This window comes from Argentina silus, assembly GCF_951799395.1.
Source record: "Argentina silus genome assembly, chromosome: 22".
In the NCBI taxonomy this organism is placed as follows: Eukaryota; Metazoa; Chordata; class Actinopteri; order Argentiniformes; family Argentinidae; genus Argentina; species Argentina silus.
The window spans coordinates 4,733,368-4,751,150 of NC_139676.1; the positions used below are offsets into that span (position 1 = coordinate 4,733,368).

Here is a 17,783-nt window from a genome sequence, read left to right on the forward strand (position 1 = left end):
TCCGTCTTCCGCGCTTTACGGCGTCCCTTCTTTCCTAAGGAGAAATGGGTGGGTTAGAGGGCAACATAGCACAGACAGTGCTCACCCTAAGTATTGGAAAGAGGAAGTGTTATTTTAGCTCTATAATCCAACAGTTTGGATTTGATATCAAACAATTACTATAAGATTAAACTAGAGAATCTCAACTTTTTACAACCCATTTTTATAGATAGTCCCCCTGTTTCAGGGCACCAAAAGTATTGGGAAACTGGCTTGACTGCTGTTTCTGGTTAGTCAGGTGTGTTCTGTCACATCATTTGTGCAGGCATAAGAGAGGTGTATATGTCTGGTATTGATTCTAGGCTTTGCATTTGCCTTTGGAGTCTGCTATTGGTTTCTGTCAACATGAGGACCAAAGAGACATCAATAAAAGTCAAGGAATTCATTATGAGGCTGAAATATCAGAAAAATCTAATCGGAAACATAGCCAAAACCTTAGACTTACCAAAATCAACAGTTTGTAACATCATTCAAAAATAACGAAAGCACTAGTGAGTTCACCAATCACAAACAGGCTGGTAGGCCAAGGAAGAGTTCTTACAGTGGATGACCGAAGAATGCTCACCATAATAAAAAAACAACAACTGTCCCACAGATCAGGAACACTCTCCAGGAGGTAGACGTGAATGTGTCAGAGACTATCTTCCACAGAACACGTCACCAGCCGAACTACAGACGCTTCACTGCAAGACGCAAACCACTAGTTATCCTCAAAATGGATGGTCAGGTTACAATTTGCTAAAAAGTACCTAAAAAGCCTGCAAAGATCTGGAAAATTGTCTTGTGGACAGATAAGACTAATGTGATCATGTATCAGAGTGAATGCAAGAGAAAAGTTTGGAGAAAAAAGGATCTGCCCAAGATTTACAGCATACCACCTTATCTGTGAAACATGGTGGAGGGGGTGCTATGGTTGAGCATGTATAGCTGCCACAAGAACTGGCTAACTTGTCTTAATTGATGACATTACTGCTGACAGCAACAGCAGAATGTATTCTGAAGTGTACAGAAACATCTTGTCTGCTGGAGTAAAAGCAAAAGCATCCATATTCATTGGATGGCGCTTCAGACAATGACCCCAAACATACTGCCATAGCAACTAGGCTTTTTAACCAGTTTTTCAGGGCCAAAAAGCAGAAAGTTCTTTGACTGAACCAAGTCAATCTTCAGATTTAAATCCAATTGAACAAGATTTTAGGTAAAAAGACCTCAAAACAACAACAACAATAACTGAAGATGACTGCAGTGCAGGCCTGGCAGAGCATATACCCAACGTCTGGTGGGGTCAGTGGGTCACAGACTTCATGCAAAGGATTGTCGACCAAACACTAAACCTGAGTACTTTATTTGGACATTATATTACTTTTTCCAATACTTTTGGAGCCCTGAAAAGGGGGGGGTATGTTTATTAAAATGTTGTTCTTTCTAAATGGTGAACCCAATCTGAAAAACAAACAAACATTGAATTCAAGCTGAAAATCTCTACTTTGACCTGATAGTAATTGTTTGATTTCAAATCCAAACTGTTGGAGTATAGAGCTATAAGAAGACTAAATGCTTCCTCTTTCCAATACTTATGGAGGGCACCCACATACTGCATGTCCAAATAGGTTTGACACAAATTTTCCTAAAATGGTTAAAATGGTTCCTTCCTTGAGACTGATGGGCACTCAAACATGTTAGTCAACATTTGTGGCCAAATCACCTCAAAGTAACTTCCAATCATGTCAGATCGTTCATTTGGGGTGATTGTGGCCACAAATGTTGAAAAATGTTGAGCCCCCATCACACTTAGTAGTGGCTATTTAAACAACTCTGAACCATGGATTAAAGTTTCTCCTGGCCCATGCTACTTTCAAGGTAAGGAACTATTTAACTATAAGTTGAACAATCCTGAACCAACCCTTTAAGTGCAAATTCAATCTGAAGATGAATCGTTTCCTTGGGTACTCAACGCTTGGTAAGATACTAGGGTATGCTTACCCTCCCTACGATAAAGGGTACTAGGTAGGGTGCTAGAGCTCCAGGACAGGGACCATCGGACCTCGCCGCCCATCTTCTTCTTGCTCCCAGACTCCCTTGCATGGCGGTACTCCCAAAAACACCGGCGCTTCTGCGGACGCTCCCCTGGACGCCTTTCTGGTTCAGCCTCTGTGGGTTTGATGTGAATATGAGGTCCAATGTAGACCAACACACATGCACACAGACAACAGCCTCACCCACAAACGCACAAAAAATAATAAGCTAACTAAACACAAAGATCTGACTATGCCAGAAACAAAGGCTTTTGCAGCAAAAACCCCCCCAGAAAACAACTTCTTCAGTAAAGGTAGAGGTAAAGGGATTTTTCTAGACATAATTCATAAAGTCTTAAACTCTTATACCCATTACCCCCTGACCACTACTGTGTAACAACCATTTCAGACAGAAACAGCCTGATCCAGAGCCTTGACTCCGCAGACATCAACGCTTTGTCACGTATGGTTATGTAACAGTAAAGGCTGTCTGTGTCTAGGGGGACCGGCTTTGTCTGGCCAACACACAAAACACCAAGGTTGATGCTTTATCTAGTCTGCCGCAACTGCCTTGAGCTAGTGGAGGAATAGCACAGCCGGACACACACACACACACACAACACACACACAACACAACACAACACACACCCCACAATGGCAGGCCCACGACTGCAGAAATCTGACCCACAAAACAACCCAGAAAAGGTGAGAGAGTGTGCCAGGGAGGGATCTGTTACTCCACTGTGAAATGGCTTAGAAGATTTGCTTATCTAAGACTAAGACATTTGGAGGTGAGACTGGGGGGAAAATATGGTGATATTGAGGTTGTAATGGGTGCATTAGCGCGCACACACACACACACACACACACACACACACACACACACACACACTTAGAACCCAACAAGTATTAGGTCTAACTCACCACATTCTGTTTCTGATGAGCTGGAGAGGTCCGCTTCCACTGTCGTCTCCTCTGCCCCGTCCTCCCCTTCCTCCTGCTCTTCGTCCTCTTCCTCCCTTTTCCTCTCCTCCTCCCCCTCCTCTTCCCCCTGCTGTCCCTCCCACCCCTCCTCCTCCTCTTCCTCCTCCTCCTCCTCTGTCTCTGTGTCTGAGTCGTGGCTGGACCCAGAGGGTCTGTCCCCCTGCATCAGGGAGTAGTTGTGCTCCTCGCTGCAGTGTTCCAGGACCGACCCCGAGACCCCCGCCGCTGCAGCCACCCCCGCCGCCACCTCCGCTTCCTCCTGCTCCACCTGGTACACCTCCACCCTGTGTGCCCTCATCCCCCCCTCCAGTCCTCCTCCTCCTCCTCGCTTTGTTTCCTTCTCTATTGCCGTGGCAACAGTGTGTAGCTCCCTCTGCTCCCCGGCTGCTGTACCCGTTTCCTGGGCGTGGCTTAGACGGGGGTCGTAGGTGGTGCCCTGCGCCGTGTGTGGTGTATCCCGCTGGCTGGCCTTCCTCATCTCCTCCTCCTCTTCCTCTCTGCTCCCCCCCCAGCGGCTCATGAGCACGGCGTCCTCGGCGCTCACCAGCTCCCCCCCCAGGCCCAGCTTGGTGTAGCGCGTGATGTCGTCCAGCGCCGACACATCCCATCTCTCTGGGTGCAGGTCCTCGCTGAAGCCCCCGTCGTCCACCAGGTCGCTCAGCAGCTCGAAGGGCCGTTTACGTGGCGTGGCCGGGGAACCCAGCATCAGGACCACGCTCTGATAGGGAGGGGGAGAGACAGGGGAGCATTTGTTTGGTTAGGATGCGCCCTTAATAAAAGCCCAAATCACAAAGGATTGTTATCGTCTAAAGGTGATTTCCACAGTATCTCACCTGATCATACTCGGTCCTGCCCCCCAGTGGTGAGACGGCCAACGGGTAGGGGCTGAGGAGGCACCTGTGGCTCCCGTAGGCCTCGCCAAACGCAGGCTCCATCCCATTCATGCCCGGCTAGGGGAGACACACACACACACACACACACACACACACACACACACACTTAACAGAAGCAGAACAGTGCACAGCGTGTATAACTGTTTGACCAAACAGTATTACTACTGGGAACAGAAAACGAATGGGTTGTTTGAAAGCCTACACACATTAAAAAGTCAAAACATGTAAAACATTGGTCAGTTTAAAAGATCTACTGTGTCTTCCTACCTGAGGCATGCCCAAGGCGCTGGTGTTAGGAGCTGCTCACAGTGCCGGTGGTGTGTTTAGCTGCAACACAGTACCAAAACAGTTCTGAAGTTCAGGACCAGGTGATGGGGTGGTGGAGGAGGAGGGGGAGGGGGTGGAGGAGGGGGGGGGCAGGATCTCCTGGGTCCAGTCGGGGCAGAAATTGACCATCTGTTACCTCACAGGGTCAGAGTTCAGGGCTTTGGGGGAAAACACACTTCACATGACTTGCTGCTTACTGCCGCCACAGCTGTATGGGGGGAGAGGAAACAGGAAGAGATATAGGTTGGGGGGGGGGGGGGGGGGGGAGGTAGAATTGAGCATCCAGCTAAGAATTAAGCTTTCACATTTGCTATCTTCAGATCAGTAAGGATGAAAGGCAAGGGGATGAAGAGAGGAAGCCACTTTAGACTATTGAGACGCACCCAGAGAGAGTGGCTTTTCTCCTTCGGCGACTCCTTAATCAATCAATCAAATGTATCGCGTTTTTTCACAAAGATAATTGTCTCTAAGTGCTTTACAATAAGAAGAATACAAACAAACAATATGCAATACATGAACTAACACCCAACTGTAGAAAAACTCCCCAGTGGGGAGAAAAACACACAACAACTCCCTGGGAGGAAGAAATCTGACCTACGGCACACTGGAATGAGGAAACGAGGATGGGCAGCTGGGAAATTCTGACAGCATGTAGCCAATCCAAAGAGACAAAAGCCTTTTGACCTTTCTGTAACCAGCAGTTATTACTCACACGCGGTATTCAGCCCCTGCAATATAAAGTACATATGTGACCTGTATTGTATATGGGTGTATATACTCACATATTGTATTCCATACTGACAGATATACAAGGACTGTGTAGTCTAATATATGGAGGATGGTAAATGTGCTGTGTATCAACCACGTGTTTTGCTGCTGCCTATGAAATGCCTTGTATAGTAACAACAATATATCAATCATTTATTGAGTGTTGTTGATTCAGCATAGCCTCGGTCCAAAGTTTAATGGCCCCTGTGCCATAGGTAGAGGCGTACTAGGAGATTCCACAGCAGGTGAGGAAATCAGTGTGTAAGAGCAACTTCATCCTACTTCTGAAAGAGTCGCTCAGTAGGCGATCAGTAGACTATAGTCAAAATGCCTATAGTGATCCGAGAGACGGACTGATCCAGGCCCTGCTGGTGCCTCCTTTGTGTTATATAGAGATTAAGTAGAGAGTCTCAACATGTGAAGATGGCTGGGCGTCAATAAAATACATTCGTTTTGTACATGGCTCCCGCCTAAAGATGCCGCCGGAGGTGGAGTACCCGACCCTACTCGGGCCAACCAAAAATGTGTATGAACCGACGTTCTGGGCATGATTTTCGGCATCAATAATTTCCGACAGGTCGGCTGACAATGTGCCCAAATAGCACAGTTTGATACTCGACCTATAGCCTATAGCCGTATACCACACAATCATCTCCCGACCAAAAATACCTGACACTACGAGCTAGGTGTACATAGGTTTTTAAAAACTAATAAGATTTTACGAATCAAGGAAAAGTAGAAAAAAAGTGCATCTCGAGATGAGACAAGGCTGGCATGACATGACACCGTGGAGACGCGCAGACAGCGCCGCCGAGACGGGAGACCGGAGTCCGTCTGGGAAACAAATTAGCCAAATTAAGATATCCGACGACTCACTGTCTGGGGAATCTATAAGCCTACATTGTTCAAATACAATACAATCGCCTGTCCCATCACAACGCATATTGACGCACAGTTATTGACGATCCGATCCGATCCGATGCCATGCCCCCTTCGCTCTGTCATTGTTTTTATTTCTCCTTCGTGCGAGATAAATAAAGTAGGCTAATCTTCGCCCAGTTTCGTTGCATGGCCATCCGACATTCTGTCGTAATTGTTTTAGAATTTCCAAACGAAAAACACCTTAATTATATCCCTGATCATGTGAACTTGGGCAGCGTCTTGGGCACACGGTGGTGTGTCTGCACCGCTGGATGATTGTACAACAAAGATAAGGACGTCTGGGTGCCATGGCAGCGTCCCGCATGGCATGGAGCGACCACGACCCTCTCAGACCCCAATTGCAAGATATTCACATCGCCAAGATGTGTTTTTTTCCCAAAATGTCTAAAATCTTAAACACTACCCAAACAAACCGATCACCTTGCAAATTAAGCACGATATTACAGAATCTGAGGGGAGTCCGAAATATTTGTACTCACGCCATACAAAAATAAAAATTTGGGGCGCAGCTGGCATCGCCACCGGATGTCCATTATTAATTGTTAATACGTTACGAAAGGCAGATTTGATAGCGCTGTGGAGTGCTATAGCAAAATGGAATTAAAATCCTGATCCGGACCCTAAAACGAGAAATATTTCGATTCAAGGAAGTTACCTCGTTTCCCCTCTTGTCCTTTCTCCACCTGTGTGTAGCCTAACCCACTCGAACGTGACAGTGACACTTACGGCGAAAGTTGAAAGGGTTTTGGGAGATAATGCACCCGCTCTCAAGATGTACTCTCCTCCCCAAATGGTTCGGTATCCTTTCCCTTCAAATTATTATAATTATAAACGCCCCACATACTTCACCACGAGGCAAGCCCTGGAGGGATAGCAACTTCAGTTAAATTAGAGCTAAAGAGAGCTGGCTAGCAAGTAGCTACCTTATTAGGTGTCGTTGGTGTCCCCTTGAAATAATTCTCCAGACAAGCACAAGGTTACACAAGTGTAAAATGTCTGCCTTGACCGCTCCAGATGAATTATTACGCACATCCAAGAAGACTAAAATGCACCGACAGTGATAACAGACACAGAGCAAACAAATTATTTATCCCATATAAAGGAAGTTAGTTTTAAACAGCTGGTATTGAGCTCGTCCATAGTGATCAAAAGGGATATCAAGGCTGCAAATGACAAAAAGCTTGATCCAAGGCAGCATAGTTTTGGAAATGAGACCAGACAGAATTAATAGTGCGTGAATTACTGCTTCCATCATGCCTAGTGGAGACCTAAGTCTATTCTCCAGAATCCCATAAATGACTTGCAAATGATCCCAGAAGTGGCTTACCCCCTTACGTCTGACATGGTGTCGCCCGCATGACTCACAATTGAAAAAGAAAAAACGACTTTCTTTTTCGGCGGAATGATAACACTACTTTTTTCATCCGCTTTTCTTTTTTTTCTTTTTTTTTGGGTTGCGGAGAGGGCGTGGGCAAAGACTGTGCGGGCTTTGGAGGTGTTATTTTGTGTCCGTGTTTTTGCGAGACGGTTTTTGAACAACATGTGTGATCGCGACCAAATGTGGGGGCTATAGGGATGGGAAGCGAGAGGAGCACACTCTCCATGAAAAAGTCCCGACGCAAAATGGAAACTGTGTCAGCGGGTAAACAGCAGTGCTCCGGCGGACCGGGGGCATCTGAGTTCACCGGCGGTTTAATTCCAGTGAAAACGGATATGGCTGGGACGACGACACGCTACGTCAGAGGGCGGTTTCACGTGACCCCTCTTTAAGGACACCGTGGAGAAGGAGAGGCTGAACTCAACAACCCGTTGACTCGTACTAGCCTCGCAGGCTACTCCACTTTAGCTCTTCTCTCTGCTGCTGTTGTTGTTGTTGTTGTTGTTGTTGTTGCACGGTGAAAAGCATGTACACAACGACTAAAGGCGAACATAGGCTGGTATGATCGAAGAAAAAAAAAGCCTCATTACATTGACATTTTACACTTATGGCATTGAGCAGACGCCTTTTATCCCAAAGCGACTTGCAACACAATCCATTTGTTTTAAGTAAGTGAATCATCTATCCATCAGTCGTAAGATAAAGTAATCAATGCTCGGACGAGCATTGACGACGAGCATTGACTCCTTTATCTTATGATGACTGATGGATAGATGATTCACTTACTTAAACGAATAAAGGCGAACACAGGCTCAGGCTGGTGTTATGGAAGAAGAAATAGGGCACTCCTAGACCTCATCAGGTCTATGGCGTGCTCGTTTTAAATCTTAATGTACATTAAAAAGTAGGTTGCCATGTTTCATGAATAGTAATGAGGCTGTGTGTATGTGTAGCCCACAGCACGGTTTTATCCCCACACATTTGAAATGGAATGGAAATTTAAAGCGGTAGCTGCGCGACTGATTCACAAATATTCTAATGTAATAAGCGGATGGACGCACATAGCAGAAGAGCGACACCAAGGTCGTTCTTTACCGGCGCACCGTGGGTTACTTCACGATATAGCCCCGCTAATGACGACCACTTGGTCATTGTCGGAAATGAATTTAAAAAAAATGCTTATTTGAAGGCCAGCTCGACTGAAACAGCAAATCTATGAGCTTCTGCATTTCCCACTCGCCATCGTCAGATGAGAATGTTGAGAATCTGTCATCATGATGATGGTTACATAATAAAAAATATGTCCCATCACTGTCGCCTCCTAAGCAGTCATACAGTGAATTCGTAGGCCTAATCCTATTCAAACTGAATGAATTCTGTCTGTAATTGTAAGTAAACCCATAATCCTAATCCACGTCTGCACACAAATGGGTCAAACGTGTTTTTCTCTCATTGAGTAGCCTTATGGTGTGTGTTTTTTAATCCATTACATTATAACTATGCGCCATGGTATCCACTGAACTTGAGGAAGGGACTTCCTGAAAATTGCCAAATGATGGCAAAAAAATAGCCCAATCCTGACAATACCTATTACCCTGTGAATCATCCAATCCAGAATGTTGATTGACAGCTTTGTACAGGAAGGGGAAATCGGCAATTGAGTTAGTTATAGAGTAGTTATAGAGAGAGTTATAAAGCAGGTTAAGAGTGAGCAGTTTAGAGCTAGTGTGTACAATCTTCCTGGATCTGAGTTCAACTGGCTATTTGCCAGTCACTGTTGACAGCAGTCAGACAAGTGAGAAGATAACCCCCCCCACACCCACACACACACTTCTTCCTGCTATTTCTCAACTAGCTGTTTGTTTCTTTGAATCTTCCTAGTCAAGAGAAAGAGTCTTACCTGTCATACTGTAGGTCTTGTCATGTATGTTGCCGAGTTGAAACTCTCTCCTGTGTGTGTGTGTGTGTGTGTGTGTGTGTGTGTGTGTGTGTGTGTGTGTGTTCTCCGGTGCAGAGCGATCGAGTGCTCAGTGCTATCCCACTCACACGGTAAAGTGTCTGCACTTCTGTGAAGCTTTTGACTTGAGTGTGCACGTGTGTGTGTGTGTGTGTGTGTGTGTGTGTGTGTGTGTGTGTGTGTGTGTGTGAGAGGGAGGGAGAGACTTTTTCCTATTACAACAGTAACTTGATCAAACCTGCCTCCAGTCCTTGGTCACATGAGGCCCCTCCTCCAACAGTACTAATACAGGAAGGCTATTATTTAAAGGTCAAGACCTCTATACATTCTGACTCGTTTCTCTCTGTGCTGCTCATTCTCTCTCTCACACACACACACACACACACACACACTTCACCGCAAACACACACACAAACACACACATGCAGACATCACTTGACACAAACACACACACACTGAGGTGTTGCTAAACCAGCATAAACACACACACACTGAGGTGTTGGTAAACCAGCATAAACACATCCCCATGGGCATTTTAGGAAAAACAATGTAACATTAACATTGTTTTTTGGTTGTATCGTTATATATTGGTCATGACAGAAAATACTATTGTGCAGCAATGTCTAAATCCAAACATTGTATAAACGTATGTAAGGTAACTTGATCACGGCCAGTGCCCGGGTACTGGCAGTGTCATTTAGACATATTTTAGACAAGTCCTAGCCTGGCGATAAACCATCCTTGCTCTGTTTGGGGGCTGGCTTGCTGGGTGGTTACTGGGGTGCCTTCTGGTGGTATGGGGGCTGGGCCAGCCTGGGAAGCTGCACCTCAACTATTTGTTTAACAAAATTTTTCGCTTAGTGGTAGTTCAACTAAATTCAAATCTTAGTTGTGTTTTCAGTAGTTACTTAACCAGTTTTTTTCTCTCTAAGAGCATTTCAGTTGTGCGCTTTCTCTCCTACCGACTGGTCATATGTCAGTAACTGACTGGCGTGTGTTGGACAAAGTATTTTTGATGTAGTGAACTGCTTTTCAAAGTAGTTTTAGTTTGACAAACTATATTTCTCTTAAGGGTAGCTTTAGTGCAGTTGGGCCGATTTGGGGTCCTTTTTCTCATTCAGTGGTGGGCTCTGAATGACCCCCCTGATGTCCCTCTGGCGGGCTGGCCTGTGACAGAGTGGGCACTGGCCTTGTCCTTTAGATGTCCCTCTCCTACTGTTTAATGTATCAGATTTTCAGTTTGCAACAGCCTCTAATCTTGTGTTGTCCTCTTTCTGCTTATCTGTCCTAACCCTCAAAACAACGCTCCAGTTCCTGAAATCTTCCAGGCTGAGTCTACTCCCTATATCCTGGTCCTTGCCTTCCCTGTAGAAGTCAATTACTGTGCCCTCCATAAGTATTGGAAAGAGGAAGCATTTTGTCTTCTTTTAGCTCTATACTCCAACAGTTTGGATTTTAAATCAACAATTACTATGAGGTCAAAGTAGAGATTCTCAGCTTTAATTTAATGTTTTCTCTTTTCAGATTCAATTAGAAATTACAACACTTTTTATACATAGTCACCCTATGTCAGAGCACCAAAAGTATTGGAAAATTGACTTGACAGGTGGTTCTGGTTAGTCAGATGCGGTCCATCGCATCATTTGTCTCTCATAAGAGAGGATGTCAATGTCTAATATTGATTCTATGGAGTCTGTTATTGGTGTCTGTCAATATGAGGACCAAAGAAACATCACTGAAAGTCAAGGAATCCATTATGAGGCTGAAATATCAGACAAATCAATCAGAAACATAGCCAAAACCTTACACCAAAATCAACAGTATAGGGAGAGTATATTTCAAATATTTTGTACTTTCTAAATGGTGAACCCAATCTGAAAAAAAAAAACATTGAATTAAAACTGAGAATCTCTAGTTTGACCGCATAGTAATTGTTTGATTTCAAATCCAAACTGTTGGGAGTATAGAGCTAAAAGAAGACAAAATGCTTCCTCTTTCCAATACGTATGGAGGGCACTGTATATCAATTCTTTAAACCTTGAGCTAGCATAGTTATGCATTTGTGCATGTGTGGGTGTGGGTACATGAATGATGAAAGAGGTATGTGTTCTAGCGGGCTGAAGAGGAATCACAAAAATGACAAGGCAAGAGAGAACATACCAGACATTCAAACTTTTAATCAGGGTTTCAGAAGGACAATGTCACTTTATACATCTACACAGAATATCACACTTGTACAAGATAAGATGTGACCACTATTTTTTCATCGTCACAAACACACAAATCGTCTATGCATACAGTACACTAGGCTTCCCTTTCCCATGGTGACCATAACGGCTTGTTCTACAAGCTACAGACATCTCTGGATCTATGATGCGTAGAACAGATAGAAACAGAGAGAAACTCTGTCACCACTAAGCAGTTACCAACTGAATACAATAAATCACATTTTCACGCATTCAGTTCAATTCCAATTCAGTTTGACAGATTATGTATGGGACATATGGAATGAAATCTGTTCTAGCTGAGGGTAACTTTAATCTATCATTGTTGATCCCTGTGCGATAAAACCACTCCGCAGGCCCGGATCAAATGACGTCAAATACTGCACTTGAATACATCTTCTTGGTACAATGGAACTAATGGAATAGTTTCAGGCTAAATCAAGCACACCTCAAATAAGTTCATGTGTTGACATATGTATTTGACCCAGGTCTGCCACTCCACAACCACAACGATCTAGAAGGCGAAAGGAAAAATAACATAATTTGGTCTTTTTAAAAAGTAGCTGTATATTGACTTTTTCTTTTTGGCTGAGACAAAGCTGTTTCAGAGATGACGAGGCTTCTCTGGGGGCTGGTTCAGTCGTGGATGGGGCTGGAGCTGAGGTGCTTCTGCACCATATACACATACATATATACAATATAGTACATTAGATATCTTACTATATTGTAAACATAAGTCTATGGTGCGAATAGAAAGCACAGCACATTGATTACCGAGTGGGATCAAGATGACAGCAAAGCTACTGTGGTCGACATGGCAACGAGGACCATTTCAATTCTCCCGAGCAGTGAGACAAAGTGGGACATCTTTAGAAACCCTTTCATTTAGGGTAACACTTTCTATGAGGCACACAACTCTAATTGCATTATAACTCAGTGTAGGCATGTGTATAATACTTCTTGTTTTCAAGTGACCGAAAATGGCTTATAAATCAGGATCATTATGAGTTGATATAAGATATTATAAATGCAGTAAATATAACTGTATGCTTCAAGTAAAGTGTTACCCAATTTAGTTTCTCATGGCTGCCCTCTAAAAACACCTGGCTATGTACTCACACACACACACACACACACACACACACACACACACACACACACACACACACACACAATTACTCAAATATCAATATTAACATAACATACATGGTCTCTTGACATGACGGTTAGCTTACTCAAGAGCACGTTGTAAAAATAAATACAAAACTTAAATTAATACTCTCTTAACAACAACATGTACAGGATATGCAAAACAATAATAGGGAAACTAAACCTCAAAGATTGCAAATTTTAACTGTAACTAAGGATGTGTGCGAGACGTGCGCTATTCATTAACACAGAGTATACGTGAACCTATGCCTTCAATGGCATTTAGAACGACATTGACAGTGTTGAAATAACATTTGCTCCAAAATACAGTATCTCACTTGAAACGATTACATGACAAATATAGTAACTAATTCACTGCTTGAATTGAGCATAACATCATATATTTCATATGACATGCATATCCAATGGGTCTATGCATGCAGTCTGAAAACACGTTTGACTATGCACAGCATGGCGTACAGTACTGTACATGTATCATGTAATCTTTCCACATGGTCTCCTATACTTTGCTATTTAATGGTATTACACATCACTCTCTATATTCATTTGATCCCAACATAAGAAGGTTGATCATTGACAATCTCTCCCATTCAATTGCAGGTTCCAGATCAGCAACGTTGCAGTGAGGAAAATCCGAGACCGAGTGAGGGAGGGGCTGGGTATGTATACTTTACACAGAGACGTGAGGAGGGGGGAAACACACTGAGGAGTCAAGTAGGACCAAAGTCCGGTCCAAGGTGAGGGGATGGAATGAGGAGAGGCCCATGCACAACAACAAAAGCAGCCCTAGAAGGAGAGATACAAAAGAGATCTGTTGGTTTCTTCAGGAACATTCCTCTACTTGCTGAGTTCCTATGGACCAGGAGTTGGGGTCAAGTCCATCTCTCAATATGATCTGTTTTCTTGTTTGCTTTTGTCTTTGTTGTGTGTACAATTTTGCTTTTAGTTCAGTGTTAATAGTTTGCTTGTTGCTTTTTATTTTTTTTCTATACTTTTTCTAATGTTGAAATTTGATTTCAGGAAATGAACTAAATTGAAGACTCTTCATTGTGACTGACAAGTACACGCATATACTGACCCCTAATAGACGTAAGGGGAGGACAGGGCACACTGTCAAACCCGGGTCCAGCAGTCCGCTCTGTCCTCCCTCTTGTCTATTCCTTCCCTTATGCTATATGTAAATAAAAACACACAAAAAAGGTTTTGATTTGGAATGTAAATTTCAATCTGCTGAATTTGAATGGAATCAACATGCTATGGATGTAATCATTGTTGGACATGAAACATCTTTGTGAAATATGGGTTTGTTTGAGACAGGAGGACCCACCTGGTTCTACTCCCAGAAGTATCGCAGATACCAGATGGTCTCATTCTTCAGCTGGGGCCCAAATAGAGGGTTTGTCTGAGCTAGAATAGCTATGAGCCAGCTGAGGATAGAAGTAAACACACAGCAGGCGCGCGCGCACGCACACAACACACACACACACACACACACACACACACACACACACACACACACACACACACACACACACACACATTAACAGAGAGACTGAAAGAGAGCGATTAGACTTATTCAGTCACACCTGTGTTGTTGAAACATCATCAATCATGATAAATGTGCCCTAGCTCATTAGGTTCAGCGATTAGCGCTGCCTTCTACAGTCCAGACGTTGCCCTTACAGATGGGGGGGTCGAAACCCTAGAACGCCTCTTCAAACAAATGAATAAGATAGGAGATGCCTCCCTAAAGATGCAATCTGTAATTTGTTTTGACAACTCATTTGTTCGGTATACAGTTGAGAGATGGCCGGGTTGGGGGAAACGTGACCACTGTCAAATTCATACACATTAACCTGGATGCAAGGACTAACAGTCCATGATATTGAAATTGTGACATCTCGCCCTACTCCTTAGCTTATGTTTTTCATTGTTTCCTGTTTTATTTTGATATACTCACCTCTTCTCTCATTTCAGATACTTCACTCCCTGCCCTTGTGTGTTTCCCGCCTGTGTGATTGTCTACCCTGCCCTGATTAGTTTCACCTGACCCTCATTATCCTTCCCTCTCCAGTGTATTTAGTCTGTGTGTTCCCCTTTCTCTGTGCCAGTTCGTCTTTGTACCTTTTGTCAACCGTTCCAGCGATTTTTCCTAGTTATTTTGATCTCTGATAGTTTACCTGACTTTGCCTTTTGTATTCTCCTTGCCGGATTTATCTGTCTATCTCCTGGCTGACCACCTGTGTACCATACCTTTTTTTTTTTTTTTTAAGTAAAGAGTGATTTTTTTTAAATTCAAGATTCTGTCTGAGTCATGCATTTGGGTCCTTTGCCTGTGTTGCTCGAGTCGTTACCGAAATTATGTTTTAAACATATTTCAAAGCTTTTTTTTTGTTTACAAAGACAATGAATGTCCTTCATTTTCACTACGGCGCTATCTCCCGGTAAGGCAGTGCATGCTAGCGCGGTTTCTTTTTCCACAGTTTCCTCTGTGCCTGAGGGTTGCTGGGTAACTCTGAAACACTGCAACTATAGCTGGGCCAACAACCTACCATCCTAATCGGGCCGGCTTGGGAAGGGAAGATTCACACATGCAATCAATTAGAAACACAAATAGCTTTATAAGCTTTTTCACAAATAGAACAAGGGTGAGTGGCAAGGACGAACCTGATGTCGATTTGGGACTTTTGGACTGGTCAGTTAAAAACACCGGGCTATAACATCTGATTATTGAACAGAGTTCTAAGCTTCGCTTACCTGGTATTTTGGGTTATGATATGGTAAGAAAGTTGTACTAAACTAATAAGGCATTTATTAATTATGACCACTGCGTCTTTAAAGAAATAGACAAACAACAATTTCAACTCAATTTCAACCCCAAGGTGTTTTTTGTCAGACACTTTGACTGAGAACATATTCTCACTTGGGGAAGAGTTGCAGGGGAGAGGAGAGCGGATCAATGACCCAACTGAAAGAAGGGGATGATAAGATGACACGACACTGTCAGTAACTCTACTACTGTATACACTTAACCAATACTACCACTAAAATACTAGTTCTATGTCTTTGATCACTGAAAGGAGGCATACAGTATAATATCAATACTCACAATAAGTAGCAACAGACAGCTGTCAAGATCAAACTAGTGATGACGACCCTGTGGACAAAAGGAAAAGATTCATGCATTCAAATCCCAGAGGTTTACACACACACACACTCACACTCACACTTACACCTACACTTACACTCACACTCACTCACACACACACAATCCACTGATCATTAAGTGTGTCATTAAATGACGGCTTCGCTCTCCCACACCTAGCATACTGCTGCATTACGAGCGGGCCGCTAATGACGAGGGTAGGATGAGGGAAGAGACGCGCTATAGGCTGGGCCTACTCCATTCATGGCAATGCGAAAAACAAATACATTCGCATCAGAGCGATAAACTGATCGAATGCAAAATATGCATTATGGTTCAGTATTTTAGCTGAGATGTGAACAGAATACCAATCATTCCAAACTCCCATTTAGAAAAATGATTGTCGCATCTCTGTGTGTTGGTAAGGTTGTCTACCTACCCTCGGTTGGGTCCTTTGGGTACGAAAAAGGGGGCTACGACCCCCACCAACGCCCATAACGTGGTGAAACAAATCAGCGGCAACGCGAGAGAGTGAGAAACCATCGTTACACCGAGTAGATCACCGGGAAAGAGAGAAATAAATATTAATTTGCCCTCTTAGAATTAGCGCATCAATGGCTCCGTTACGTTCTGTTGTAGAGGTCCCTTGCAACTCCGCCTACTGATATGGTAACTTAGATTGGCCCGACGCAATGTGATTGCTTTCTCTGATTGGTTTAAAGTCGATGTCTGTCAGTATTAGAAAACCAGCGATTGACTTATGGAATATGTAGTCTCACAGCACATCGGAAATGAACGTTACACGGTATTTACAGTTACAGGTGCACAACCATAACCACCATATAATGCTGTCACAACTATCAATGTATCACTTTTGCAGCATTGCTACAATTTGCTTTACTATGTTCCTGTTTACACTTTGATTACAAACAAAGGCGATGACCTATTAACTCTTTCTTCAACAATGAGCGACATGAGAAGTTGATAACTATGATAATAATGCTAATTATAATGAGTAGCCTATAATAAGAATGATGATACTACTACTACTACTACTACTACTACTACTACTACTACTACTACTACCACTACTACTACTACTACTACTACTACTACTACTACTACTAATAATAATAATAATAATAATAAATACATACCTACATAAAGGTAGAAAGACATGAACACATAAAAAAGATAAAACACAGAATCATTGGTTGTGTATCTCCAGCTACATGCCTTCAATTAAGAGAAGACATAAACACGGAATAAAATGAATTATACAGCGCTTATCCATCTTGATCATGCACTTCCTCTTGACCTTGAACTTTGTCTCTGCACATCGTTAATGGAAACATGGTTTTACACACTAACTCAGCAATGATTAGCATAACAATAACATAACGATAACATCAATCATGTGTATTATGTGTTCCATTGTAGCAGGTACATGGTTCTCAAAGCAAGTGTATTACCAGATACTCTACATTTGGCATGGGACTTTTTAAAATTTGTTTCAACATTTGTATTATACATTGTTGAAACCAAACCAGGTGCACTCAAGTTATCTCTGTGGGTTATCACACCACTGCCTACATGATTATGTGACATTATTGCAGCTGCTTTGAATTATATGAAGTAATAAAACATAAAACACGTTTTGATATCAACCACATTACAGTGTCATTTTGTTTTATGAGGCAGGGCTGACAGGATTGATATATTGAGTAACTTAAAAGCTTTCCCCAAACTCTGTTGACAGATTACAAACACTGAGATTTAGAAGTGCTCCAGGAGGTTGGATAGCTAGAACTCAGTCAGTGGTGGATTGGAGGACAGATCACAAAGGCCATCCCTGCATTATTGCTTTGCATTTATAAACGCATCATGATTTGATTGTGGTTTATGCTCACGTGACTTGAAAGCACACCAAAGGGTTTCAT

The 17,783-nt window shown here is 43.2% G+C and overlaps 2 protein-coding genes across 9 annotated transcripts in view; both read right to left on the reverse strand.

Moving 5' to 3' along the window:
- Positions 1-9,399, reverse strand: part of LOC310821651 (uncharacterized protein) — a 17,065-nt gene extending 7,666 nt beyond the window's left edge. Inside the window, exons 1-7 of one of the 6 annotated variants that reach the window (XM_083693772.1) lie at positions 7,296-8,005; positions 6,892-7,009; positions 4,199-4,466; positions 3,872-3,988; positions 2,979-3,756; positions 2,023-2,190; positions 1-34 (exon numbers count right to left, since the gene is read on the reverse strand). The exon at positions 1-34 is cut by the window's left edge and continues 156 nt beyond it. In XM_083693772.1, coding sequence (XP_083549898.1) covers positions 1-34; positions 2,023-2,190; positions 2,979-3,756; positions 3,872-3,988; positions 4,199-4,207 — 1,106 coding nt within the window. In that variant the 5' untranslated portion in view covers positions 4,208-4,466; positions 6,892-7,009; positions 7,296-8,005. Of the gene's footprint in view, positions 35-2,022; positions 2,191-2,978; positions 3,757-3,871; positions 3,989-4,198; positions 4,467-6,447; positions 6,490-6,623; positions 6,742-6,891; positions 8,006-9,246 lie in introns of those variants that run through there. The other 5 variants (XM_083693777.1, XM_083693773.1, XM_083693776.1 and 2 more) reach the window with 5 other exon arrangements.
- Positions 9,400-11,456: 2,057 nt separating this feature from the next.
- Positions 11,457-16,469, reverse strand: atpv0e2 (ATPase H+ transporting V0 subunit e2). 3 transcript variants are annotated; one of them, XR_014554882.1, is made up of 5 exons: positions 16,283-16,469; positions 15,808-15,855; positions 14,026-14,125; positions 13,777-13,869; positions 11,457-13,484 (listed from the first exon to the last, which is right to left on the reverse strand). XR_014554882.1 is itself a non-coding variant. In XM_083694015.1 (4 exons), exons 1-3 carry the CDS (start codon positions 16,384-16,386, stop codon positions 14,032-14,034), a joined length of 246 nt encoding a protein of 81 aa, XP_083550141.1. In that variant the 5' UTR covers positions 16,387-16,469; the 3' UTR covers positions 11,457-13,484; positions 14,026-14,031. The 3 variants fall into 3 exon arrangements, 1 of the variants encoding a protein (XP_083550141.1); XR_014554883.1 differs by lacking the exon at positions 13,777-13,869 and having other exon boundaries at positions 12,612-12,635; positions 12,670-13,484; XM_083694015.1 differs by lacking the exon at positions 13,777-13,869.
- Positions 16,470-17,783: the final 1,314 nt, after the last annotated feature.